General features: G+C 36.8%; 1 protein-coding gene and 1 long non-coding RNA gene across 3 annotated transcripts in view; one reads left to right on the top strand and one right to left on the bottom strand.

The window, feature by feature from the left end:
* The window catches only part of SPINK5 (serine peptidase inhibitor Kazal type 5), a 76,947-nt gene that overhangs the window by 19,683 nt on the left and 29,290 nt on the right, over positions 1-27,974 (bottom strand). For both annotated transcript variants that reach the window (XM_032158286.2, XM_032158288.2), the window contains exons 9-26: positions 27,085-27,212; positions 25,688-25,775; positions 23,640-23,767; positions 22,295-22,376; positions 21,003-21,130; positions 20,155-20,233; positions 19,695-19,822; positions 16,023-16,071; positions 13,853-13,980; positions 12,177-12,261; positions 9,202-9,329; positions 7,835-7,901; positions 6,291-6,418; positions 4,295-4,391; positions 2,198-2,325; positions 1,705-1,777; positions 318-445; positions 81-159 (exon numbers count right to left, since the gene is read on the bottom strand). In XM_032158286.2, the coding sequence (XP_032014177.1) occupies positions 81-159; positions 318-445; positions 1,705-1,777; positions 2,198-2,325; positions 4,295-4,391; positions 6,291-6,418; positions 7,835-7,901; positions 9,202-9,329; positions 12,177-12,261; positions 13,853-13,980; positions 16,023-16,071; positions 19,695-19,822; positions 20,155-20,233; positions 21,003-21,130; positions 22,295-22,376; positions 23,640-23,767; positions 25,688-25,775; positions 27,085-27,212 (1,851 nt within the window). The remainder of the gene's footprint in view (positions 1-80; positions 160-317; positions 446-1,704; positions 1,778-2,197; positions 2,326-4,294; positions 4,392-6,290; positions 6,419-7,834; positions 7,902-9,201; positions 9,330-12,176; positions 12,262-13,852; positions 13,981-16,022; positions 16,072-19,694; positions 19,823-20,154; positions 20,234-21,002; positions 21,131-22,294; positions 22,377-23,639; positions 23,768-25,687; positions 25,776-27,084; positions 27,213-27,974) is intronic.
* LOC131383668 (uncharacterized) lies at positions 150-27,973 on the top strand. The gene is made up of 4 exons (XR_009213852.1): positions 150-255; positions 20,922-21,147; positions 25,063-25,183; positions 27,831-27,973. It is a non-coding gene; the product is annotated as an uncharacterized LOC131383668 (long non-coding RNA).

Here is a 27,974-nt window from a genome sequence, read left to right as displayed (position 1 = left end):
TTTCATGAGTATTTGTTGAATAAATTTACCATACAATGAACTAACTGAATTCAGGTATTAGCCTGTCTAACATCTATTACCTCTTTGTCATTGCTCCTTTCTCCTGTATTGCTCCTGCCTTCATCCTCTTTCTTTTTTTTTTCAGCTGCTTCCCTTTCCCTGGGAGGAAAACAATGAAACATTTCAATCAAAGTGAACAAATGCCTCATTAATTACTAGATCTGCTTCTAAAACAATTGTCATTTTCTCAAACTGGTAAGAAATGATTATTGTACTTTAAGACTCACAGTCAAAAGCTCATTTTGAAACATACTCACAGTTTTTCCTTACACATAGTACACTTATTGCCATGTGTCTTGCCATCTGGACCCCGGACAGGGTCACTTTCTCGAGTGCAGATAAGTTTTCCATTTTTCATTTGGCTTCTAAACTCATCACATGTATCCTGAAAAGATGGGAAGATTATATTGGAAGTGCTGTTTTTACATAGTATTTGATTGGATTTGAGAATCAGAGGATTTCTTTCCAAGAGTCAGGCAGCCAAGTAACCTTGCTGTGGTAGGCAAAATAATGGCCCACAGAGAGAGATGTCTATGTTCTAATTCCTGGAACCTCCAAATATGTTGCTTTACGTGGCAAGGAGGAATTATGGTTGAATATGGAATTAAGATTGCTAATCAGTTGAATTTAAAATGGGGAAGTTACCCTGGATTATCCAAGTGGGGCCCATGTAATCGCAAAGGTTCTTACTCATGAAAGAGAGAGGCAGAGGCAGGACCGTCAGTGTGAGAATGATACAGCATAAGAAGGACTTGACTGGCCATCACTGGCTTAAGGGTGGCCACAAGCCAAGGAATACAGGTAGCTTCTAGAAGTTAGAGAAAGCAAAGAAACAGATCCTCACCTAGAGCCTCCACAAAGGAATGCAGCATTACCGACACCTTGGTTTTAGCACAATCAGACCATTTAAAACTTATGGAATCCAGAAATATAAGATAATAAATTTGTGCTATTTTAAGCAACTGCTTATAGTAACTTACACTAGCAGCAAAATAATACAAAAACAAAAATAAATCCCAGTATACTTGCAAAACCTCATTTTCCCTATCTACAAAATAAGGTTAAAAGGCCATATTTGACCAGGCTGTTGAAGTAATTAAATAAACTATTATTTATAAAAATGCCTTGTAGGCAAGACGCGGTGGCTCACGCTTGTAATCCCAGCACTTTGGGAGGGTGAGGCGGGCGGATCACGAGGTCAGGAGATCGAGACCACGGTGAAACCCTGTCTCTACTAAAAAATACAAAAAATTAGCCGGGCGTGGTGGCGGGTGCCTGTAGTCCCAGCTACTCGGAGAGGCTGAGGCAGGAGAATGGTGTGAACCCGGGAGGCGGAGCTTGCAGTGAGCCGAGATTGCGCCACTGCACTCCAGCCCGGGCGACAGAGCAAGACTCCGTCTCAAAAAAAAAAAAAAAAAAAAAAAAAAAAATGCCTTGTAAAGTGTCAGACTTAAAGACATCCACTTGGAATTAGGTTTCTTCACTGAACAAGTTATCGGTGATAGTCACTGATAACTTGGTAACTCCTGACCTTCTAAGGGCAAGCTGTAGCTTGATCATGTTGACACCTTCTTCTATAGTTTTGATCACCAACTGTTGACTCACAGAAAGCCCATTCTTGCCAAAACCCAAATAATAACTCACCTTCCCTGATTCTGATCCAGTCCCATTTGATCTAGAACGAGAATAATCATTTTTTCTCTCTGCTTCTCTTTCCCTGGAGGAGAAAAAGTGAATATTCGTCTTGTTAACAAATATTGGCCCTGGATTATGCAGTAAGTGTGTCCCGTGCAAATGACAAGAAGTCAGCTTTCTTCAACTGTGCTGGTCAATTATTCCAAATGGCCATGACAAAGTCTTCCTAGGATTCTGGGACAATAAAGAACAAGGGTCTATCATGATAGCACTTAGAGTTCACAGAATTGTAATAGAAAATACAATAGAAATCAGCCACTTGGTTAGCTGCCCTTGCTAACGCTCATTGTTCCTTAGAGAACGCAAGAGAAAAAAATAGAATATTTGGAAATTAGCAAAAAGAATAACTTGCATGGAAGGAGCCATAGCAAATGAGAAATAGCCATTCATTCAAGAGGAATGTGACTATGTTTTAGACATGCCTGTTGAGAGAAATACTTACAATTTTGCTTTACACATGGTACACTGATTGTTGTATGATTTGCCATCAGCATCACGTACAGGATCACTCTCCCGAGTACAGCTAAGTCTTCCATTTTTCATTTGTTCCCGAAACTCAGCACATTCGTCCTGAAAACAGAGAAGAATGAAGGGCCCCTGGATTACTTAGTCTACTGTATTCTTAGTAAATGTTTTTAACAATCTGAGTAAGAGAAGTTCTTTCACCTCTCTTTATAAGAAACATAACATTGCCAGGTGCGGTGGCTCATGCCTGTAATCCCAGCACTTTGGGAGGCCAAGACGGGTGGATCATGAGGTCAGGAGTTCGAGACCAGCCTGGACAACATGGTGAAATCCTGTCTCTACTAAAAATACAAAAATTAGCTGGGCATGGTGGCGGGTGCCTGTAATCCCAGCTACTTGAGAGGCTGAGGCAGGAGAAACATTTGAACCTGGGAGGCAGAAGTTGCAGTGAGCCAAGATTGCTCCATTGCACTCCAGCCTGGGTGACAGGGTGAGACTCCATCTCAAACAAACAAACAAACAAAAAAACTAACATCTAGGTCTGGTATCTGCAGAGAAAAAGGGACCAGAATTACCCATGTTCTAATTATAAGAGATGAGTTGTCATGGCTACTAATGTTGCTTTTAAGGATCTACACAAGCAAATTATAAATATGACTGAATTTGACAGCATATATTAAATGTCAGCAAACTACAGTTTCCCCTTGGTACGCTTGGGGGATTGGTTCCAGGATCAAAATCCATGTATACTGAAGTCTGTCCGTTGGCCCTGTACAAATCACCTATACATAAAGTTAGCCCTCCATATATGCAGGTTTCACATCCCACAAATCCTGTATTTTTTATCTAAGTTTGGTTGAAAAAAAATTATGTACAAGTGGACCTGGGAAGTTCAAACCCATGTTACTCAAGGGTCAATTGTATAGCCCACAGGGAAGATCTTTCCTGATGCCTGTTCTTACACATAAAGTTTTACTGAAGCACATCCTCACTCATTTATTCAGATATTATTTTTTGGCTTCTTTCCCACAACAGTGGCAGAGTAAAATAGTTGCAGCAGACATCATATGACCCACAAGGCCCACATTGCTTAAAATATTTATCTGGCCTTATACAGAAAAAAAAATGTGCAGGTCTGTAGTGCAGATAGAAGAGAGAGAAAAATGCCGGAGGAAAATCCAAAATTATGCAAAATGTCAAGGAAGGTAGGTTTGACCAAGTTATGAACAAGACACACAAAATGTCTATCAGACAATTCTAATCAACATGGCTATTCCTTAAAAGGGAGAACTCAGCCTCCTAAAGCAAAAAAGATGGGAAAAAACAGAACAGCCAGAGTTTATCAAAGATAAATATTGGGCCTTTGTCAGATCTGGAAATGAAGACATGGTTTTGATAGTCTAAGATTGTAAAAACATAAATAAGGTGACTGCAATTTTATGAAACTGTGTTCAGAGACCTAAGGAGTGACCTTACATGCAACATTGCCATGCCGACACTTAAAAATGCCTCAAGAAACATGCTAAACCTTTGCCTAAATTATTTTCTTTTATCCCTGGAAGAGCACTGCTAAATCAGGGAAAGTAGAATTCAGTGAGAGGAAGTAATTTACTCAATGTCTCACAAGTCCAGGTAGTAGGGGCAGAATCATACCCCAATCTGACTCCAAAGCCTGTGCTCTTTTGTCCTATCATGCAGCCTTGGATCAATAGAAAAGACGCCTCAAAAAAGTGGCTCTGTCCAAGGCAAGAAAGAATAATGACAGAAAATGAAGAGCATGTGATGCTGACGAGAACGATTATTGATATGAGGTCTAGATTACCATAAAGAGGGCGCAGGAGACTGGGATAAGGTCATTACATATTGTTAATTATTTCGAGGTGTAAAGAAATCCAAATGAACCCCAGAGCAGTGAAAATGTGCTGATATCTTACCCTGCAACCTTAAGGGGAAACTTCTCTGTTCTCCCAAGGACTCAGCACTGCCTTTACCATAGACTATATATGCTATGTCATAGTCCTATTGTCAAGGAGTTGAGCCCACCCCAGTTATTGAAATTAGAGGTTGCTCTCACCTGAGTGTTTCCTCCTCCACCACCACTGGAACCATGTCCTGCAGCATTTCTCTGATCTTTCTCTTCTTTCCTCTTTCTTTCCTCATCTTCTTTCTGGCTGGAAATTAGAAAGTGGGAGGTAGGGAACAATAGATTACAGAGAGTGGTGTGCGTTTCTTTGAGTTTCTCATTATATGAACAAATCATATATGTATAGAATTATTGAGCATTCAGTTAACATCTACTGTGCTGCAGGCCTTCTCTAAAAATAAAAATATAAATTATATGGAGTCCTTTGCCAGGAAGGGGTCTCATTAAAATAAAACAACACCACATATATATCACCACAAACAAGACAAAGTGAGTAAAGCTGGGTGTGTTGGCTCACACCTGTAATCTCAGCACTTTAGAAGGCTGAGGTGAGTGGATCCCTGAGGTCAGGAGTTCGTTCGAGACCAGTCTGGCCAACATGGCAAAACCCTGTCTCTACTAAAAATACAAGAATTAGCCAGGTGTGGTGGTACATGCCTGTAACCCCAGCTACTAGGGAGGCTGAGGCAGGAGAATCACTTGAACCCGGGAGGTGGAAGCTGCAGTGAGCCGAGATTGCACCACTGCACTTCAGTGTGGACGACAGAGTGAGACTCCATAAGAAAAAATAAATAAATAAATAAAAAAACAAGGTGAGCAATTAACTAACACTTCATAAATGTTCACTGGGGATCTCCAGCTGTGTTTATCACCAATACCTAATGTTCGAGAGGCCCCAAAATCGTTATCTTCTCTACCAAATGTATTCTTTCTCCTGGATTTTCTACCTTTCACAAAAAAAAAACAAACAAACAAACACAAAACAGTGGAATCATCTCTAATTGCTTACTGTCCTTCAGCTTGCATAGCTGTCGCCACGTGACATTGACTTCACCTTCAAGCATCCCCCACCTTGATCCACTCACCTTCTAGCCTACCTCCTTGCTCTGCATAGCTGCCTCTTCCTGGGTTATTTATTGCAGCTTCTCCCCCTACATGAGTAGCAATTCTTAAGTTTAGTACTTTCTTTCTCTTTTTCTCCTGTTTACTGCTAACAAATGAATCTTCCTAAAGGAACAATATTTATGCCACTTACTGTCTTATCTGAACAATTTTTGCAGCTTCCCATTACATGTAGAATTGACCTCAAAATCTTTGGTGTGCATTCAAGGTTGATAAAGTTGGTAAGTTCTGACTAAACTAAATGACTTACTTTTTTCCTAATTTTAGATCCTTACTCTTGCTGTTCCCCTCTTCTCCTCTCATTACTTTCTGTCATGTCCACATTTTATCCAAATTATAAGGTCCAGTTTTATCCCACCATAAAACTTTCTATTAACTGTCCCTTTCTTGAAGTACCATAACATACTACCGACAAATTTTTCATTCAACACTTCCTCCTTTGTATTATATTACCTTATGTCCGTGACTAATCTCAGTGGACTATATGATTTCTCAGAAGATTATCTATTTCATTCACCTTTGTATAATCATTATACACATTATACACATTGTACATTGTAGATGTTTGGTAAATGCTATTGAATGACTTAAATATTCTAGGTGTACTTCCAAACTTTGTGTAAAGACCTACTTTTCATTTTCTGAAACTGTGTTATTTTCAACCATGTAGGTGAGGACTTTGACATTAAAATCTGTATGTTTTCTTTCCAATGTGAATTCTGAGATAATCCAGAGAGAGGATCCACTTAATAGCAAATAACTTAAGAATTTTATCAAGGAAGTGTGATCTACTGGCAGGGTCTACCCCAGAACTAACAGAGAATGTAATAGCTTAGTTGTATATTTTTTAATTTCTAGAACTGTGAATCTTGGCCATTATAAAGAAAAGATTAATTTCAAATGCTTTATAGATAACCTTCTGTTTCTATTACATGTAAGGACAAACACAATACATATTATTTGCCTGGCTCACTGCTTCCCCAGTTCCACCATCCCACAGTAGTGGTTTTCTTTGTACACTCACAAGACTGCCTTACACATGGCACACTTGTTGCCATGGGTCTTGCCATCTGGGCCACGCACAGGATCATTTTCTCTTGTGCAGAAAAGTTTTCCATTTTGCAAAAGACTCCGAAATTCATCGCATGTCTCCTAAAAGGAAAAGAAAACGAGAAAGCTTGAGTATCTTCTTGGAAATTAGTTTATTGGGTTCCTACTAAGTGCTTTATGGAAAAAAAAAAGAGAAAATGACCTGAGAATTTTTTTTTTCTGGCAATTATAGTGTTCAATTTCTATTAAGCACAAAGGACTTAAGAAGAAGGCTCTATTTCTTTTTCCTTGATAGCCCCAAAATCCAGACTAAACCTGCAACCATACACAAGACTGTCAATAAACTTAGTTCTCTGATGAGTGGGCACACTCCTTGTTTAGGGTTACATGAGGAATTGAGACAGAATAAGCAATCATTTAAGATCAAAGAGTTAATTACAAATGGCAATTACAATTGATTTTGTATTGTATTCTGAATTCTTTAGTTCAAGTTGAAATTCAATGAGGATGAAAGAGGGAATTTTTCTCCTAGCTCTGCTTAAAGGTTCATTGCCAGATCCCCTAACTAATTATATTTAGCAAAAGAAAAATAATATGAGAGGAGAGTCTGCCTGTAGTAGTAATGTGAAATCAGAAATTATCTCACACTGAAGAATTTTCTCTTGTTGAAGAGTGAATCTGTTTTTCATATGAACTGCTATTATTTTTAAATTTAGAATTACAAATGTGCAGTACAAATGTAAACAAGCCAAACATACAGAATTCCAGGGCAATACTTCTTTAGAGGTTATTTTTAATATCAATAGTCTTTGATGGGGGCAGGGAAATGACTACAACTTGGAATAAACTACTTGGAACAAGCCTTTTTGAATCCAAGAAAATATTATTTGCGGATGCTACTTTTTAATCTTTTTCCTAAATGCTGGCACCAAAATATAACCACAGGTAAAGCAAGGAACACATGTGGTGACCAAATGTGGTAATCCAAAAACAAAGAGTGTGCTAGAAAGAAGGCTGGCTTTGGTATCAGGAAGTCTAGGATTGAATTCTGTTGTTTCCAGAACTTTGAAATATGAAGATATTGGTACTGATACTCATACTCCCATTAACTTTATATGCAAGTTCTTCTTTTTCTCTGAATTTTAAATCTTAATATTAATATATGGGAACAGAATAAATCAGGGGTTTGCAAACTGTGACCTGTGAGCAACATCTGGCCAGCCATTTGTTTTTATAAATAAAATTGTATTGGAGTCAGCCATGTCCATATGTTTGTATACAGTCTAGGGCTGTTTTACAGTCACAACAACCAAGTTGAGTAGTTGTGACAGAGATTATATGGTCACAAAAACGGAAATATCTGCTATCTGTTCTGTTAAGAAAAAGTTTCTCAACCCCTGAACTAAATGAACCTCTAGTTCCCTCACAACTGGGGTTTCAGTAATTCCATAGTTATTTTTACAGAGATACTGCAAAACCTCATCCTTTCATTGCAGTATAAACATCCAGGATTACTACCTTTTCAGCTTCTCTTTTGACTTTTGCTCTGGGTTCAGCTCTTTCTTTTTCTTTTGCTTCTTGCTGGCTATAAGAAAAGGGAGGACAAAACAATCATTCCTGGCACCCAATACGTACTATCCTAAAGGAGAAATGTCTCTACATTAAAAAAATGGTCCATTACTTCTATACCCCACCAACTTAGCTTTGGAGTGGAAAGGTAAATACACACCTCTCTACATCATTGTTCTTGTTCTTTTGTTTGTTTGTTTTTTGTTTTTTCGTTTTTGTTTTTTTTTTTTTTGAGATGGAGTCTCGCTCTGTCGCCAGGCTGGAGTGCAGTGGCACGATCTTGGCTCACTGAAACCTCCTTCCCCTGGGTTCAAGCAATTCTCCTGCCTCAGCCTCCCAAGTAGCTGAGACTACACGCATGTGGCACCATGCCCAGCTAATTTTTTTTTTTTTTTTTTTTTTGAGACGGAATCTCGCTCTGTCGCCCAGGCTGGAGTGCAGTGGCGCAATCTCGGCTTACTGCAAGCTCTGCCTCCCGGGTTCACGCCATTCTCCTGCCTCAGCCTCTCCGAGTAGCTGGGACTACAGGCGCCCACCACCACGCTCGGCTAATTTTTTGTATTTTTAGTAGAGACGGGGTTTCACCATGGTCTCGATCTCCTGACCTCGTGATCCACCCGCCTCGGCCTCCCAAAGTGCTGGGATTACAAGCGTGAGCCACCATGCCCGGCCCATGCCCAGCTAATTTTTATATTTTTTGTAGAGATGGGGTTTCACCATGTTGGCCAGGGTGGTCTTGATCTCTTGACCTCATGATCTGCCCGCCGCGGCCTCCCAAAGTGCTGGAATTACAGGCGTGAGCCACCGCGCCCAAGCCATTCTTGTTCTTAATGTTGTTTAAAGAATAAGACACACATGCCATAGCAAACCAGTAAAGAAATTTTTATGACTATATCTCTTTTGAAAAATAAAGATGTTGTTCTTCTCCCCAGAAATAATCTAAGATATCAATTAGATGTTAACTCATTTTCAATTTATTAGCACCTAATGATTACACCTTTGGATTATTTGACAGTGACCTATGCTTGCAGAGAACAGAAGTCCTAGTCCTTTTATACCATTAACTCTGTGTAATTTTGCTTTTAGCACATGGTCCTTTCTTGATGGTGATTCAAGTACCTCTCAGACTATTGAAGAACACTAGAAATAAATGGGCTGAGTATATGGCTTTATAATAGTAAATTTCCAAACTCAATGCAAAGACAGCCTTTATTATCTACCTCTTGGAGAAAACTTCCAATGCCACCCCTCTTGCCCACCCAATGCTGATCTTCTCCCACACTCAGTTGCAGCAGCAGTGGCTGCTGCCCACTCACAAGAAGGCTTCACACATGGAGCAGGTGTTGCCGTGGATTTTCCCATCTGGACCCTCAATAGGATCATTCTCTCTGGTACAGGGGAGTCGTCCATTCCTCACATAATGACGATATTCACTGCACAGCTCCTGCCAAAGGAAGGAGGTTTTAAGAATCCAATAACTAAACACTAGAAATCTTCCTCCACATTACCCCTTTAAAAACTAAAACATAATGATTGCATGGAAAACATGATGTTGAAGGTTGATAGTAACCAAAATGCTTTTCAGAGAACTGGTCACACATTTGGAACATGGATTGCTGTTATTTATCTCATTAGAAAAACTTCAGGTCAAATATTATTCTGTACTAGGCACTGTGAAAGATACAGAGAAGAATAATGTATGGCCTCTTAAATTGCTAAAAGAATTTGTAGTATACAAAATAATACCCTCCCACCAAATACATCTAAGTCTTAATACCTGAGACCTGAGAATATGCTACCTTACATGGCAAAAAGGGCTTTTCAGATATAATTAGGTTAATAACCTTGAAATGAAGAGATTATCCTCTATTGCCATAATGGGCTCAATGTAAGGCTCAATCACAAGGGTCAGTCCTTAAAACTGCAAGAGCAAGATGGAAGACAGAGTGAGAGGGAGATGTAACCACAGAAGAACAGTCAGAGAGATATAACATTGCTGGCTTTGTAGATAGAGAAGGGGGTCCAAGAACCAAGGAACATGGACGGCCTCTAGATCTGGAGAAAGAGAGATGGATTTTCACCTGCATACCACAGAAAAGGAATACGGCTCTGCCAACCCTTTGATTTTAGCCCAGTGAGATCCTTTTTAGCCTTCTAACCTATGAAATAAGATAAGTTTATGCTATTGTTGTTGTTTTCATTGTTTTTTGTTTTATTTTATTTTGTTTTATTTTACTTTAAGTTCTGGGATACATGTTCAGAGCATGCAGGTTTGTTACATAGGTATACATGTGCCATGGTGGTTTGCTGCACCTATCAACCCGTCATCTAGGTTTTTAGCCCCCTCATGCATTAGGTATTTATCCTAATGCTCTCCCTCCCCTTTCCCCCGTCCCCAAACAGGCCCTCGTGTGTGATGTTCCCCTCCCTGTATCCATGTATTCTCATAAGTGGGAGTCGAACAATGAGAAGTTTATGTTGTTTTAAGCCACTAAAGTGTGCTAATTTGTTATTGCAACCATAGAAAACTAGTACAGAGTTTTTAATTTCTTTAAAGAAAACACATAGAGGCAACTATAAGTTATAATAAAATTAATAATATAACTAAAATATTTTTTAAATTGTTGGCATAACAAGTGATAGAGTTATTAAGTATTTGCACAAATGGGAAAATCTTTAGGGAGCAGTTAACACACAGTCTGAGCCATGAAAAGTGGCCAGAATTTTGGTAGACAAGAGGGATATTCTGACTGTGAGTAATGGCATATAGAAGGTAAAGTTTATTTTGTGTTGAAGAATTGGTGAACTGTCCAATGTGGAACACTCCACTGGACAATGAGATTAGACCAATAATGACATTAACAGCAAAAAATATAATATTACAGAGTGACTACTTAAGATATGTGTGACACTGTGCTGTTATACATTAATAAGTTTCTTGGGCCTTCATAAAAATAATATACAAAATAATAATGTCCTTATAAGTGAGAAAGCTAATATACGAAGATGTTAACTGTAGGACCTTACTGGTAGGGAAGTGAAGCAAGGATTTGAACCCTGACAGTCTGAGCCTAGAGTCGAGTTTTTTAACCACATTGTTTTTGTGACCACATGATAGAAAGCCATGAATCAATGCTTGGGATATCCAAGAAACCAAAAGGTGGCCAGTATAACTGGTGCATGGAGAACAATGTAGAATAATAGGAAATGTGACCTATGAAAAGTGGCAGGGATCAGACCATGTATTGCACTTCCAGACACTACAAGGACCTTGATTTTTCCTTTGAGTGAGATGAGAAGCCACTGGGTAGCATGACCTGCCTTATGGTTTTAAATAATTACTTTGGCTTAAGAGTTGAGAGTAGATTGTAGAGAGCAAAGGTAAGAGCAGTAGAAATGAGCTCTTCTAAATCACAAAAGGACAAAAGAAAAGAATAATGAGGACCTAAGGCATAGTCTGCAGGAATAATACAAATGGCAGAAGCGTGTAAAATCTAAAGTGCATCATGGGCCTTAAAGCCAGAACTTGTGGTTCAATTCTTGGTTCTCAAGTTACTAAGTACATATGATTATAATTATATATATATTATTTGTATCATATAATGTTTATGTTAATACATAGTAAATAATATATTAGTATGTAATTGTATTATATATATTGCTAATTAAATATATTTCTTAACTTCTTATGTCAGCTTCCAAGTCCTCTTCTATAAAATATAGATAATAATATGTCCCTTCAGTGGCTACTACAAATATCAGTCATAAAACTTTATGCCATGATGCATACAGTAGCAACGAATGTACAATTATCATTGTTTTCACTATCATGTGAGATGTTAAAGAGTGCAGACTCAAGGCTCAGAGATGCTTTTATCTCCTCAAAATCTCACAGATAATTAAGTGGGATAAAAACCTAGTTGTTGCTGTTTTTAAGCTAAATATTCATATTCAAAAATGTACTTGAGAAAAATCTGAACATCTGTCTCTATTAGTCTGCATTCAGACAGTAAGACAACAATCTATATATACTTCTTTCTTAGGTAATATAATTGACACAATCAGGGGAGAAAATGGTGATTGATCTCTCTACTGAACGCGCAATTAATAGATTTAGTGTGAATAAATTGAATAAAGAAAGGGGAGTACTCTTGTATATGGGGATCCAAACGCATTTTCCCAGTTTGCAAAGTCACTAAGAATACTGGAGTGAGGAGGAGGGAATAGGAGCCCTCCCTAGGGGGAGTGATCATTGAATATTTATGTGGCTCTGATGATCTCAAACAACTACCTGAACTGCTTCTCTCTTAACTTTTTCAGCCTCAACTTTCCCTTTTTCTTCTTTATTATTTTTCTTCTCTTCTTCTTTGAGTTTGCTGTAATAGAAAAATAAGATACAGGCTGAATATGATTCCCTACTCTTTTTGGTAGTACATTTTTAAAAGGAATGAGGATCTTCCAAACCAATAGTCAGATTCAGTCTTCAATACAAATTTATCTAGTCTGAGAGGTGCTTTTGCTTTGACCAATAGTACAGATAAATTTAGCTGTTTACATTCCCCCTCTAAACAAGAATAATTATAAAACAAGCATGCATCTTTATCAGTCTGTGGCCCTCAGGTGATCTTATTTTTTGTAGGTCGTTAATTTTAATTAACATTCTGAATAAAGCTACAATTGTCTTGATTTTATTTTACTGGTTACACTTTTCCTCTCCAAGTAACTACCATATCAGTGATAAGAGCAAAGGGTGATGCTAAGTCAGATGATTGGGCTCAAAATCATAATAAACCATGTTTTACTTTAAACTAAAAATTTTAAATATTATTTCAATGGAATTAATATTGAAGTTGAAATTCAAGGTTTGGACTGCAGTAGTGATTTAAGTCCAGTTAGATTCAACTGCTAATTTTTGGGGGTCGAACACAAGCCTAATATTCTGGTATTCTTGCCATTTTCTACTGACATACAGCATGTTAATGCTGGAAAATCCTTAGCATTTACTACATTTAGTCATTACCACAACACCAGCAAATTGAACGGGTGAGAGAAAAACCCTGGCTTCTTGAATTTCAGGCCACTTTTCTTCTAGTGCTCTACTCTGTCAACCTCTCCTTTTAGGGAATTGTAGGCATCCACTTAAGGTTGGATCAAGACATGTGAAAGTTAGGAGACATTAACTTTGCACCTCAGCAGGTATTATTTAAATAAGTATTTTTCTGGGCATTTATTTTAGGATTAAGTTCAGGAGCAGATTAAGAGCCTAAAAAGGAGGAGAATTAGAAGTGATAATAATTAACTTCTATATTGTCCCACACGATGGAGCTGTGGTCACAGGCTTACCTACACCACTCAGCAAAACAAAGGCCTTAGAAGGCCGTGAACCTGGCTTAACAAGGAGACATTTTAGTAAACATTTAGGGCATGAGCCTGTTTCCTAAAGGTGTTACTCTACACTAAGCCACTTATGAATGTTTGCGTTATACAGTAATGTCCTTGAAAGGATAAATAACAATCCTCCCTATTCCATTTATTGTTCAGGCTATTTTAATAGTCTTTATGTACTGACCCCACAGACCTCCATCCAGCTGGCTTCTCCTTAGCTCCTATATGAATAGACTAACAAATCATAAAATGTCAGGAGTGGGAAAGACATCAAAAAGATCATCCAATCCAAATCATGAAACTTCTGCTCTCTCTTTTTTACAAATGAAGATTATCAAGTGTTTAAAAAAAGCATTAAATTGAGCCTTTTCCCTTGACTTAATTGGAAAATAGAAGGATAATTGAATAAATAATAGTATTGTCACTATATGATTCAATATTACTTAATGTCTTATCCATCTGCTTGTAAACCTTTCTAACATATAACTCACAGTCTATACTCTACACATGCATGAAGGATCTGAGCCTCAGGGGCGATCATGGATGAAGAAATTCAGTGGGAGAGATGGGGTGGACACTTACAACATACTGGCACACATGGCACACTTGTTTCCATGCATTTTGCCATCTGGGCCACGGACAGGATTATGCTCCCTGGTGCATATAAGTGTTCCATTCCTCACTTGGTCCTGAAATTCACTGCAGATTTCCTGGGAAATGAAGAAAATATTTTCTCAGAGTAGTTTTCTATCCTTCCTGCATCTTTTCCTATTATGAGGAATACGTAACGTAGAGTAAAAAGTAAAAAGAAAAGTGATAACACGTAGTAGTAAATCAGTAAGTATTTACAAAGCTTCCGTCATCAACTCAGAATTGTCCTGGCATTATAGCAGATCTGAAAATATTTATCATCAAAAACATACATGTGTGTGTTGTGTTGCATACCATGGTCTATAAAAGCTAGGCAAGATCAGAGGTGGGAAGATTCCATAGGCAGGCTTAGATGAGCAGCCTTTCTGGAGGAAATGAGAATATTGCTTACCTGTGATTTGTCTTTAGGGGTCTGAGAAAGAAGAGAAAAAACATGCTTAACCTAAGAAATAAATACATATTTTGTCCAGGTATGGTGGCTCACACCTGTAATTCCAACACTTTAGGAGGCCACCGCAAGAGTGCTTGAGCCCAGGAGTTCAAGACAAGCCTGGACACAATAGTAAAACTCTGTGTCTACAGAAAAATTCAAAATAAAAAAATAAAATAAATTGCCAGGCATGGTGGTGTGTGCCTGTAGTCCCAGCTACTTGGGAGGTTTAGGTGGGAGGATCACTTGAGCCCAGGAGTTTGAAGTTGTATTGAGCTTTGATCGCACCACTACACTACAGCCTGGGCAACAAAGTAAGACCTGACTCAAAAATAAATAAGTAAATAAAAAAATTTAAAAAGACGTATCTTTATAAATAGAGAAGAGAATAAGTCTGATTCCTGGAGAAACTAACATATTTCTGGGAGTAAATTGATTTAAAAAAATTAAAAACTAGGAATGGGAGATGTGGATTTGAAGCAAGGGGGTAACAATAGGAGTGAAGAGAAGGAGGAATATGTTAATACCACTGGAAATATCTAAGGGATTTGGCAGCTGATCAAACATAATGGATGAAAACACATTTTCAATTCCAAATGATCAATGAAAACACAGTTTCACCTAGTAGAAACACTTATTTAAAAAAAAAATGAGTCAGTAAGAAGGTAAATTTTAAACTGTGTCAACTTTTCCCCAAGTAATGATGAGGTTTGTACTGTTGTGGTTATTGTTAAGAAATAGAATAAACAGGCCGGGTGCAGTGGCTCACACCTGTAATCCTAGCACTTTGGGAGGCCAAGGTGAGTGAATCATTTGAGGTCAGGAGTTTGAGACCAGCCTGGTCAACATGGTGAAACCCCGTTTCTACTAATAATAATAAAAAAAAATATTAGCCAGGCATTGTGGCGCATGCCTGTAATCCCAGCTACTAGAGAGGCTGAGGCAGGAGAATCACTTGAACCCGGGAGGCAGAGGTTGCAGTGAGCCGAGATCTGTGCCACTGCACTCTAGCCTGGGCAACAGAGAGAGACTCCATCTCAAAAAAACAAACAAAAAGAAAGAAAGATAAATCTTGTATGTAGCTACTATATGAAAATAATTCAACATCTCCACACAGATAAATTTGACTCTGCTATGTATAAAATTATAAAAGCATGGAGAGTGGACTAAAAGTAACTGGAAAGTCAGAGGCCCTACTTAATAATCTTAATTGGGTGCAAGAAAACTACCACTTGCTCCATAGCTAGGTGGTGACAAAGCTCAAATATGATAATATACGTGCTTTCGTTTTGTAAATTGGAATGATTGAGATCTTATACTCTGTATTTGAAATAACAGAGATATGAATAATGTAAATTGAAATTAGTAAATGGCATAAGTTAATACTCTAACAACAGAAATCTAATAAAAGCCAAATATGGGGAAAATTCCTTACAAAAAGTTAACATTCCACTTTTTATGAAATAAACCTTAAAATTTGAATAATTATGAAATAAAATTGGTACTGTGGACACTTCTAATCAAGACCCTTTTTGTTCAGGTTAAAAATGTTCTTCATTTATTTCTGGCATGAAAATTAAACAGAAAACATTTATTCTAATGGGATAAGTAAAGAATTATAAAGAAATGAAAAATGTCAGGGCACAGCATCAGCATTCCTGAGAATATTACCTTTGCAGCTTCTCTTTTAGCCTTTGCTCTTGCTCTTTCTTCTTGTTGACTGTAAGAAACCGAAAAGAAAAAGAAAGAAGAAATGGATCTTTTTTTTTTTTCTTTTTTGAGACGGAGTCTTTCTCTGTCACCCAGGCTGGAATGCACTGCAAGCTCTGCCTCCCGGATTCACACCGTTCTCCTGCCTCAGCCTCCTGAGTAGCTGGGACTACAGGCGCCCGCCACCACGCCCGGCTAATTTTTTGTATTTTTTTTAGTAGAGATGGGGTTTCACCGTGTTAGCCAGGATGGTCTCCATCTCCTGACCTTGTCATCCACCTGCCTCGGCCTCCCAAAGTGCTGGGATTACAGGCGTGAGCCACCACGCCTGGCCTATTATTAGGACTTTTTAATTCAATATTATATGAAGAGAATATTTTCATCTTTTGAAATTTGCTTTTTCCTACATATTGTTTAAATTTATAAATATTCATGTGTGCAGTTGTTCATTTAGTTTCATTGATGAGTAATATCACATCAATGAATAATATCCCAATGTGTGACTATATCCTAATTTCATTACTCTTTTGTTGATGGACATTTGGTTTGCTTACAAATTTATGTTGTTAAGAGCAGAGCTGGTAGAAATATTCTTATACATGTTTTTTGATGCAAATGAACAAGAGTTTCTCTTAGGTATATATCTAAGAGTAGAGTTGCTACGCTACAATGTGTGTGAATTTTCTATACTAGAAGACAATCCCGGCTCACTGCAACCTCCACCTCCCAGGTTCAAGCAATTCTCCTGCTTCAGCCTCCCGAGTAGCTAGGATTACAGGCACATGCCACCATGCCCAGCTAATTTTTTTGTATTTTTAGTAGAGATGGGGTTTCACCATGCTGGCCAGGCTGGTCTCGAACTCCTGACCTCATGATCTGCCCACTTCAGCCTCCAAAAGTGCTGGGATTATAGGTGTGAGCCACTGTGCCAGGCCGGAAATGGATCTTAATATAGTAGAATAGATCCTTAACGTTCATAGCTTGATCATTTATTGTTTTGACTATTCTCAAACACTGCCAAATATCCACCCATAGTAGTTTATACTTTTATTAGACAATAACAATTATGATTCACTCTACCTCAAGAGAATGGTGTGCAAGAGAAAGCCCCTGAATTAGGGAGTAAACCTGTTTAACTTCCCAGTATATGTACTGCAATAGTACTCTCTTATTTGCTGATTCTTTTGCATGTGTGATTACTCTTTATGGAGAGGTAATATTTATCTTCTGAGAGGCAGTATAGCATGGTGGTTAAGAGGAAAGACTCTGGGAGCCAAATTCTGTAAGGTAGACAAGAAGTACCTTAACCTCTCTGTGCCTTCCTCATCTTTAAGTGTGTGTTTAGGAGGAATAGAAGGGGTAATAAAAGTACCTTTCTTATTGGAATGTTAAAGGCATTAAATGAGTTGTTACATGTAAAGCAATTAGAACAGTACCTGGTACAAAATAAAATAATTGATATAATTGTTATAAGAGATTGACATAATCATTATTGTCATTATTGAAAGGAAACTTTCCTTCCAAAACTAGGCGTATGATGGAAATGAAGTGAAAGTGATAGCTGTTACATTTTGGATAACTAACAGTGTTGCAAATTGAGCTTGGTGGATTGGGTCTACAGCATAATTGGATATATAACACAAATAGTTCAAAATGTAGAAAAAAATACATAATTTGTGAAAATGTTTTAATGTGTCCCAGTCAACAAAAGACTTGCACATAGATCAAACTAAAACTTTTTTAAAAATTGAAAAGACTGTTTTCACATGGTATGAAAGTGTGGAAAAACTAACTATAGAAGGTAGAATAATTCTCAAAAAAAATCAATCACCTTTGTTAACATATCTATAAAACATGAGGTGATAAAGGTTATTTCTTTTCAATAAAGAATTTATATACTTATGAAATAAACTGCCTAAAATAGATCCAAAATTATAGGATTGTTCATACGTCTTTATATGAAAACTGATCTAACCTTTATCACGAGTCTAAGTTGACTAAAACATTTAAGCAGCATTTTCTTTCCCCAATGGAAAATTGTCAGAGGAGGCAGCAAAGATGACCACTAAGTGGCAGAATTGCTACTGAAAGATTAACGTAAGGGAGAACAAAAAACAGGTTGAAAGGCTTTGTTAAGTGATTATACCCCACAACAAGAAATATATTAACTTTTTCTTCATCTATAAGTCCCATATCCTGTCCTGACTTTTCCATCATTCTCAACTGTTCTGGGCCTTAGTTTTGTTTTTTGTTTTTGCTTTTTATCTGTTTTCATCTATTTCATATGGTTGTTGTGAAGATTAAATGAGATTAGGTAACAAAGCTCTTAGCAAGTGTCATATAATTATATGCGTTCAACAAACGTTTGTTGTGATAATTATATGGTCATAATCTTAACTTTCCTTCTAATAGATTTTTAGTGCTCCAAGCCTCAAATGCTATGAGAAAATATGCTGGATTATATTGCTTTCTATATGAGAAGACTAAATAAATTAAGTCCTTTCTAAGATTCTTGGCACATGGGAAATAAAATGGGGTTTTTTAAGTCAAAAATCAAGAGTTTAAGAAAAGCCTAGTCACGTTTTTGAAGGGCCGGCCATACCATGACATTCATCCTAAAGACTTATTTTAGGCACCCTATAAATAGGCTCCCAACTCCTACATAATAAAATCTCCATTCTTGTCTTTCTCTGCTTTATTACAAAGTCAGTCTTCATCATGAGCCCAAATCTTTCTTCCTATAGCTCTTTTCCGTTTTAATTATATTCCTTAAAATCACATAGAATAAGTAGGAAGAAAGATAGTGAACAAAAAAAAATCTCATAAATTTTCCATGCATTGCAATATTTTATGTGTAATCATATGTATTTCCTATTTCATCTGATAATGTTTTCATAAAACTAAAAGCAATTAGTATAATTATCATGAAGTATTCTCTTCTCTGGGTGAATGATTCTAGGTCACTTTTTAAATGTCATAGAAGAAATTATTCTGCACCTCACTTTTTTAAGTTGTGTTCTTACTTGACAAATAATAATTGTACATATTAATTGAATTGAGTGTGATGTTTTGGTATATGTATACATTGTGATGATTAAATCAAGCAATTTACATAGTTGTCTCATGATACTTATCTTTTTTGGGAAGGTGTAAGGACATTTATAATTTACTTTTTTAATATTTTTGAAATATATGATACATTATTATTAACTGTAGTCACCATGCTGTCCAATACATCCCATAAACTTATGCCTCCTGCTTAACGAAAACTTTGCACCCTTTGATTAACATTTCCTCGTTCCCAACCCTCATCCTTCCCTACTCCCATTCTCTTGTAAGCACTATCCTACTCTCTCCTATGAGTTAGCTTTTTTTAGATCCCACATATAAGAGAGATCACACATTATATGTTTTTCTGTGTCTGGCTTATTCTGCATCTCTTTATATCATAATAGAAAGCCCTCCACTTGTTTTATTGTTGCTGTTCTTTGTTTTTAGTCCATTTAAATATGACACCCAAAACTGAATGCTACACTGAAGAAGAAAATGCATTATTCACAATCGTTTGAAAAGTTGCCGTGGAAATTCCCACTGCTTAATCCTCAGATGCTATGGGGCTACTGCTCTACTCACAAGAAGGCCTCACACATGGAGCAGGTGTTGCCATGCATTTTCCCATCTGGGCCCTGGATGGGGTCATTCTCTCTGGTGCAAAAAAGCCGTCCATTGTTCCTGGATTTGCGGTATTCACTACACAACTTCTGTGAAATTGAGGCGGGAAGTTGAAAATGTTGAACATAGGTTGAATCAGATTGCAAAAATAGCTAAAGCTTGTAATTTTTTTCTTAAATGAGGATTAGCAATTGACTTATTTTAGAATGATTAACTTTGAAGGCATGGATTTTTTAAGTGATAAAAAAATGAACCCATCAACCAAGAAATAGTCACATATGTGCACACATGCAAACACACATGAAAACACAAACTGTACAATTGTTTCATACAGTTTTTAAGGAACGTATGTGTTCCCTGAACATGATCTGTGGATCCTCAGAGCCATATCCCTCTGAGTTGTTGGAGGGCATACACTCACCTCAAAGGAAGCTGTACTCTTAGATTGTCTTTTGTTTCTTGATTCGCCTTCCTTTTTTTTCTTTTCTTCTTCTGCTTGGCTAAAAAAGGATGGTTAAGAAGAGATAAGTAAAAATCATAGAATCTGCATATTAGAAGTGATCTCAAATGTAATTTAATTTTACACTTAACAACGATTAAATTCTTTTAATGTGATGTGCCTAACCCTGTGCTTACACTGTGAAATCCTCACAATTGCATTACAAAACTACTATTATAGCCCCAATGTACAAATAAACTGACAGACGGGATGCATAACTCACCTGAAGATGTAGAAATAATAAGTACAGACTTGGGATTTAAACCCTAGCCCAGAGGTTTTCTAAATTTCCAATGCTCATTACTGTATCTCTAATGACTCTCAAGCTTTTGCTTTAATCTGCCTGTAAAGTCTGTACTTATATCATCCTTGGAATTCCATGGTAAATCATCCATCTTTGAAATCCTCAAACTGTTAGGAAGTTCTTCCTGGCATCCAGTTGGAACCTGTCTTCCAGGGCTTTCATCCATTGGCCCATTGGCCTCACTTTTAATCATGGAGATAAGCTAGAACTTGTCCTGTTTCCATACTTAAAAAACAAAACTACTTGAATATTTCAAGATTATGACTTTCTCCTTGCTTAAGTGTGAAGTCTTAACAATCTTCAAAGGACATGGATTTTCAAGTACATGTCTCCAATCAGACAGTTTCTCTAAATATGCTTTAATTCTTTCATTTTTATGTTGAAGTGGCCCTCCCATAATTGAACATGGAAATGAAATAGAAAGAACAAAATCATTCCTCATGTTCCCAGCTGCGGGGCTACTCACAAGAAGACCTCACACATGGAGCAGGTGTTGCCGTGCACTTTCCCATCTGGGCCCTGGATAGGATCATTCTCTCTGGTGCAAGCAAGTTTTCCATTCCTCACAAGCTTTCGATATTCACTGCAAAGCTCCTGCCAAGACAGAAGAAGTAAGTTGGCTATATATTTCATTTCTACTTAAAGCAGAAGGTTCAAACATCTGTATTGGCAGAAACTAATGTGATATCTCCTTGAGCTGAGGATTTTAATTGTGTTTTTCTCAAATGTAAAATTCAATTCAACAACAAGAAAAACATCATATGATAAGAGATAGGAAAAAATAAAACATAGCACGATGTCCTGATATAATACAAGCAATATATAAGCAAATTCTACTATAATCTAAACAGAATAAAATAAGTACAAACATACAGGGTACAAGAAAATCTGCGAACTTAAAGGTTGGAACCATGAAATCTGACTGTGGAAATCAGGGAAGGTGTCAGGGAGCAAGAACAATTTAGGTGAGACTGTGGAAGTGTAAATAGGATTTGACTGGGCAAAAAAAAATGAATTGGGAAATACGCACACAGGTTTATGAAAATAAAACTAGCTGAAAAACACAGGTAGGAAAAGACATGGCACATAGCAGAGCATGATTTTCTGAATGGAGATAAGGATACAAATAAGAGGAGAGATAACAGGATTAATGCACATCCTGTATTTGATGATGAGCTGCTTGTGGGTTTTAAGCAGAGCAATATTATGATCTTATTTACATTTTGAAACATTACTCCAGCTATGTTAGGGAGACTGGTTGGGCAAGGGAAAAGATAGAATCCAGAGTGAAAATTAGGAGACTTTTATCATCAAAACCATTGGTGATGATAACTGAGCTAAAGCTTTGGAAACTAATATTGTAATATTTCAGGGATAAAAATCATGCTTTGGGGGGAATCAAAGTATTTTTATCTCAAATTGGACGTGAAATATCAGAAACTCATATGTAGAAAGCATACATGTAGAATTTCTCTGGAAAGTAGTTAGCAAAAGCTTCTAGTCTATAAGTGATAAAACTAGAAGTAGAACTCAGTTTTTCAGCTTTTAAACAATTTTTTTTTTTTTTTTTTTGCAGAGTTAGTTTTGAATCAGCAAGAACAGATCAATCTTCCCCTATAATTCATCTCAATACCATCCCCATATTGAAGAGTTAAGATATTCTGGGGATTTCTGCAGGGCAAAATCTCACCCTTTAGGCGCTTAAAATTTGTTCAAATTATAGCACCAAATAGGATTTATTGGATGGATTCCACTCACTGCATATGAGGTTGCTTTTCCAGATTCTCTTTTATTTCTAGCTTGTGCTTCAGCCTTTGTCTTTTCTTCATTTTCTGCTTGGCTGAATAAGAGAGAAAAAGAAGCAGATCCATTAGGAACAAACGCATGCCACAATTTCTCCACATCCTTGCACTGTTAACTGTTCTCCCTCCTTAGAGTGGAACAATTTTGTCCCTTTATCACTGCATATCAATGAGAAGCAACAAAATACCCTCCAGGATAGTATAGTGCTATGATTTCTTCATAATGTCTGTTTAACGTTGAAAGAAAGACAGCAATAGTGGATCTGGGAAACTCACATTCTGTAAATTAGCTTTCTTGCCTATAGTGAGAAAAGGAGCATCATCAATGTTCATAACAGAGGCACCAAAACTAAAATCACCGTGGCATAACCTGAAGGCTAAAAGTGGCCTTAACAAAGCACATCTACTCATCCCCTTGTTAATCAGAGAAGATGAGAGGTAGAGGGGGCCTTTGCTACATCTCAGGTTATGACTACAACCAAGGTCTCCTCCCTCAAGACCATGGTCTATCTACCACACCATGTGTACCCTAGCTTTGCTTTGAACTTAAATATTTTGCTTACTCATAGCTGTTTCATCTAAAGGACAAGATGTAAAAAAAAAAAAAAAAAAAAAAAAACACACACACACAATAATTTCCATATACTGATAAAACAAATAAGCCTAAATTTGCTTTGTACAATGGAATTGCACAGTACGTACAGTTAACTGATGATATTTCAACCATATGTAGTTGTCAATCAAAACAAAAAAGTCATAGATTCTAAATATAAGCTAAATACTTAATTTGAGCTCAGCCAAATAAAGTGAGAGCTATCATAAATTTTGAAAGAAAACTGTGCATTCTAACTTATTGAGAAATGTTACATTACATAAAATAATACCCATTGTAATTTTATAGGAGTTTAGGGTTGCTTCATGGGAAATTTGACTTTATTCCATTTCTACATTAAGCGCCACCTTTGGACTCTTAACTCCCATGGAAGATGAGATGCCTATAAATTGCTAAAACAGGCTAATATGTGAAGTTTGAGGAGCGAGGGGGCATCTAATACTTGCACAAGTTCATGTTTGTCAGGACATTCCAATGCTAAAAGAGGGAGTGTCAGAGGAACAAGGCGTCTTAAAATAAATAACTCTAGGTACTTACTCCCAGATCTATTACTGATATTTTCCATGTAACATATTCAACTCACTTCCCTATCTTGAGCCACAGTTTCCCCATCTATGAAACAAGCTGTTTCTATTAAATTACCTGCAAAATCCCTTCTTTCTTTGACATTCTAAAACTCTATACTCACAAGTAGGCTTGACACATGGAACACAAGTTGCCATGCATTTTCCCATCTGGACCACGAATAGGGTCATTTTCTCTGGTACAGAAAAGTATTCCATTCTTTGCCTGATTCTGATATTCACTGCAGAGTTTCTGAATAATGAATATGAAATAGTTTAGATATAGTTCTGTTTTCTGTGTATGAATGTTAAATGTTATTTTACAAAGAAATTGAAAAAGAGAAATTAAGGATGAAAAGTAAAACTTTTAATATTTAGGACCATCAAAAAATTGTGATATTTCTCTCCTTGTAATATCCATTTACATCTTCAATGAATGCTTAAGTTAGGAATATATAAATAGAAATATGATTTATTTATATTTATGTTCTTCATCAGTCAAATGGAAAAGATAAGTAATTGCAATACAAAAAACTAAGAAATATAACACTATTCTGAATTAAGTGTGTACAAGTACAATGAAAAGAATAATTCATGGAAGTTCAGGGAACTTATGTCTAAGTTCTATCTTGAGAATATATTCAGGAACATAATGTGGTAAAAAGGCCATCGAAGAGGAATTAAATGGACGAACACACAGAGGCGTGAAAGAACATGTTATTTTGAGGTAATCTAACATATTTATGAATATAGTGGCTAAATAATTAGTTGGATAAAGAGAAGAATATTTGGGAAATGGTCAAAAGGAGACCTTGAAAATCAAACACCACTAAACTTTGAAATGAATTTGGATATTACTTTTAGGCAATGGGAAAATTAGAAATGTTTATAGTAGAAAATGGCAAAATCAAATCTTTGTTTTACAAAGTTTATCAACCAGATGTGTGGAGGATTTGATTGACTAGGGACTGAAGTTAGAACAGTAATTATATTACAAAAAAAGAGAGACAGGGAGGAAAAGAGAAAAAAGAATAGAGAGATAGAAGAAAAAGAAAAAGGAGAAAGGAAAGGAAGAAAGGGAAGGAAGGAGAAAAATTGGAAATAAATGATAAAATAGTAGTTGACAGATATTTGAGTATTAAAATTAAAAGGACTTGGTAACCTAGACTGAGGGGGAGAAAGCAGTTCAAAATGAGGCTTAGGCTAGGTGTAGTGGCTCATGCCTGTAATCTTAGCACTTTGGAAAGCTGAGGTGGGAGGATAGCTTGAGAGTGGGAGGTCAAGGCTGCAGTGAGCCATGATCCCACCACTACACTCCAGCCTGGGTGACAGAGAAAAAAAAAAGAAAAAGAAAAAGAAAAAAAAAAGAAAGAAAGAAAATGGAGTTACACGGGCAGAAGGTGGCCTGATAGAGTGGCTTACTTAGGAGAACTGTGGACTGCACATCATAGAAGTCTGGAAAACTGTAAGAAATAAGTTAAGGTTTCTATAAGAAGTGAAATGGTCTGAATATACTCTAGAATATCTTCAAACATTGGAATTTTATAGCATCGCTGACTCGTGGAACCATAGTTTTTGTTTTCATATTCTATGAAATACGAAAACAACATGGAGGATGAATTAAATCTTGAAGATTGAGAAAGATGGAGACCAACAGTGTACAAACCAGGTACGATGCCAATACATCAATGCAAAAGAAAACTATTAAGTGTCTGAGCTAAGAGGGTAGCAGTAGAAAAACAGGCAGGTGACTAGTTAAAAGATGCTTAGAAAGCAGAGCACAGTATAATTTAAAAGGAAGCACATTAAAATTCAACATTGATATTGTTTTCGAAATAAATACCTTCACAATAGCTACCACACATTGAAGACTACATATCACACTTTGAATTCAGACAATGTTTTGATATTTCACCTTCATTTAGGAGTGCAAAACTATATTATTAATGTGACTTGATTAATTTCCTCCATATACAGCTAGAAATTGTAATGCCATAATTTTTTAATCTAAGTTTCGTAAAACAATAACTATAAATTAGTTTCCAGTAAACCTACTAGTAGTCTGGAAAATATTAAACAATATTGAAAGTGCATACTACGTAATATGCACTCTCTCACACACACACCCCACACACACACAAGTTGTAACTAGATTGATCAAACTGATTCTCACCACAATTTCTCTTTTAACTTTAGTTTTTTCTTCAGCTTTTCCCAAATTTTGATCTGTTTTACTGTTTTCCTCTGAAAAACGCCGCTTGCTGGAAAAAGTAAAATAAATGAGTAGAGATGCTTCCGATCTTCATGTTACAAAACAGTCATTAGGTACAGATGGAAAAATATCTAAGTTGTCCTGAGTTTTAGTAAAAACACTTTAAAAACACCTCAAATCCCCAAAAAGACCCTTTAATTTCACCTTTATACCATTTCCTTCCACTAAATGATCTTTTTTCTCATCTCTCTTTCTTAAAAGAAATTTAAAACTCTTCAGTTTAAATTCTACCTTTTTGAAGAAGACATTCCAGTTCCCAAATACAAATGAGCTCTACATCTATTGCTGTGTTTTTGTATCTGAATAGTCTTCTCTTATACAACATTTTTTATTCTATTTTGCAATATATAAATATGTGCACATGTCCATGGCTTATTTCTGCTACTGAATTTAAGCTCCTTGAGTGTGGGAGATCTTCATTCATATCTTCATTCGTTCATTTAGTGAGTAATTATGGCTTTTTGGGCAAGCCTTGGCTGGGCCCTGGGCATGCAGGAGTATATAATACTCTTGTAGTTCTTGAGGCTGGTAGAAAAGACTGAAAGTCAACAAATACTTGGAGAAATAATTGTATTATTGCCAACTGTGATGATGGTTAGAAAAGACAATTACTAAGGATTTTGAGAATTTAATTTCAATTAGGGAGGGACTTTAGGAGTTTTTATCCAAGGAAAGATAATCTGAAATGTAATCTACAAGAGGAGGGGACATCAGCTAGCCAAGACTGGGAGGAACTGGCATAGGACAGGACACAGGAAAGGGCTTGTAGAGCTAGAGAAGCCGAAAGTGTCATGTCATCTAAGACATTTTCATAAATGTAATAATTTGTATGTTGTGAGATTTGCCCTTCTCCCAAGGTCATATGTCCCAGATAAAAAGATAAGAGTAATCCAATTAATGTATAAACCTGAAGTATCTAAGAGTGTTCCATCAACACTGTTACTATGGGATAATTACTGAAGAACAACAATCAAAGTCGTGGTACCTGCTTTTACCCCCATTCTATACTAGAATTAGTTCACAAAGAGGTTCACATAGGTCACAGTCACAGGCGAATGTTAAGAAGTATGCTGTAAGTCAATATTTCAACTGGAAAATGGAATGCATTTCTCCTCAGAAATAGACAAACATCAGTAGTGCCTACTCAGTAGATGGCATTATGATTTGTGGAGGACATAAAACTGCTCAGATGGTTCTCAACCACAAGGCTTCCTTTCAAAGTTATTTTTACTCATCAGTCCAGTCAATCTCCACTTCCACCCTTTGAATCACTCTGAAAAAAACGCTTCTATACTCACAAAATTTCAGCACACAGGGCACATTTGTTGCCATGCATCCTGCCGTCAGGGCCACGGACTGGATCACTCTCCCGTGTACAAAAAAGTCTTCCATTTCTCACTTGTTTTTCATATTCCTTGCAAAAATCCTTTGAAAAGACAATTGTATTTATTTTACTTCATTTCATTTCAGGATATTTTATTTTTTGAGACAGGATTTTGCTGTATTGCCCAGGGTGGATTGCAGGGGAATGATCATAGCTCACTGAAGCCTCTAACCTCTAGGCTCAGAGATCCTTCCACCTCAGCTTCCTAACTAAATGGGACTACAGACATGCACCACCACACCTGGCTAATTTTTTTCTTTTTTGGTAAAGACTGGATCTCATCATGTGGCCCAGGCTGGTCTTGAATTCCTTGGCTCAAGTAATCTTCCTGCCTTGGCCTCCCAAACTGTTGAAATTATAGGCGTGAACCAACACATCCAGCCAACAAGTAATTTTATTTACCACTTTTCTACTTTTTAATCCAGAAACTTTATAAGAGACTTATTACCACAAAACATCAGGTCTAGAAGTTGGCAAATACATAAAACATATTATGAGAATTACTAAGAAATAGTAATTATATTGTCAACTACTTGGCACTTGTATCTGTTATGTGGTATGTTTATTAAAAGATAAAAAAGAGCCTCAGAAAAAATAAGGCTGACCAAGAGTTTTCTTGGATTAAAACTAGGTATTTCTTTTTAACTTTCAAATCAATAGGGGTCAGGGGATATCTTTCATGAGGTTCCAGCACAACCACAACAAAATGCAGGAGCCAAATCACAAAAAAAAGAAAAAAATTTGTGAGAAGATGAGATGTCTAAAAGTGACTTAATATGGATCAAGTCAAGAATAATCCAACTA

The sequence above is a fragment of the Hylobates moloch genome, unplaced genomic scaffold (assembly GCF_009828535.3).
Source record: "Hylobates moloch isolate HMO894 unplaced genomic scaffold, HMol_V3 SCAFFOLD_6, whole genome shotgun sequence".
In the NCBI taxonomy this organism is placed as follows: Eukaryota; Metazoa; Chordata; class Mammalia; order Primates; family Hylobatidae; genus Hylobates; species Hylobates moloch.
Note: the sequence above shows the minus strand (reverse complement) of the source record. Positions and strands in the feature narration are given on the sequence as shown.